At 42.3% G+C, this 1,049-nt stretch overlaps 1 protein-coding gene across 1 annotated transcript in view; it reads right to left on the bottom strand.

Annotated features, from left to right (window-relative positions):
* Window positions 1-688: 688 nt before the first annotated feature.
* Window positions 689-1,049, bottom strand: part of LOC119595253 (craniofacial development protein 2-like) — a 725-nt gene continuing 364 nt past the window's right edge. The window contains exon 2 of the mRNA XM_037944414.1: window positions 689-1,049. This exon is cut by the window's right edge and continues 182 nt beyond it. Within this exon, the coding sequence (XP_037800342.1) occupies window positions 689-1,049 (361 nt within the window).

The following is a 1,049-nucleotide window of genomic DNA, read 5'->3' as shown; positions in this document are numbered from 1 at the left end:
TCCATCACCTTCCCCATCAGCATCCATAACACGCCAATGCCTTCCTCTCCCACCGCTTTCCAGGCTTCTATGGGGATGCCGTCTGGTTCCGTGGCTTTCCCGTTTTTCATCTTCTTCAGCGCCTGTTGCACCTCTATCCTTGATATTTCCAAGACTGCACCCTGGCTAGCGTCTCCATCACCTCTGATCAGCCGTTTATTTTCCTCGTTCAGTAATTTAGAGAAATACTCTTCCCATCTCTTGATGGTTCCTTGTTCTGTTCTAATTATATTTCCATTCTCATCTTTCATTTGCTTAATATGTACGATATCTTTTGTGTTTTTATTCCTTGTCTTCGCCAGTTGGAAAACCTGTCCTTCCTTGCTGTCTAGATCTTCATACAACTGATCGTAAGCCCTGCTCTTAGCTATTGCCACTGCTCTCTTTGCCTCTTTATTCTTGGTCTTATATTCTTCTTTATTTCTCTCGGCTAAGGAGATTTCCCATTTCTTCTTAGCCTCCTTCTTCTCCGTTTTGTCTGTAGTACCTCATCACTGAACCACCAAGTTTCTTTATCTTTCCAGATCTTTCCACTAGTTTCTCCTAAAATCTCTTTTCCTGCACGTATCACAAATTCCGCTGTTTCATTCCAACAGGAGTTTACATCTTCAATTTCTTGGCTAATTTGCCCGAGTACTCTCTCTTTGAACTATTCTTTCTTCTCCTGATCCTTCAATCTATGCCATTTGATCTTAGGGCCAGGTTTCGGTGTGCTATGCACTTGGGATACCTTGATGTTCAAATCCATCACGACCAGTCGATGTTGGTTGGTCACGTGATCACCTGGTATTACCTTACAGTTTATTATCTCAACCATATTTCTCCTACGATACAAGAGGTAGTCTATTTGGCTAGCTCTTCCATCACTCTTGTACGTGATAAGATGTTCTTGTCGTTTCGTAAAAATAGTGTTACTGATAACCATATCGTTAGAGATGGCAAAATCAATAACACGTTCTCCATCCTCATTTCCCTCGCCATAACACATCCCTCCGTGCACTCGGCTGATA

The sequence above is a fragment of the Penaeus monodon genome, chromosome 35, assembly GCF_015228065.2.
Source record: "Penaeus monodon isolate SGIC_2016 chromosome 35, NSTDA_Pmon_1, whole genome shotgun sequence".
NCBI lineage: Eukaryota > Metazoa > Arthropoda > Malacostraca > Decapoda > Penaeidae > Penaeus > Penaeus monodon.
The sequence above is the reverse complement of the archived record's forward strand: the minus strand, read 5'-3'. Positions and strand labels throughout refer to the sequence as shown.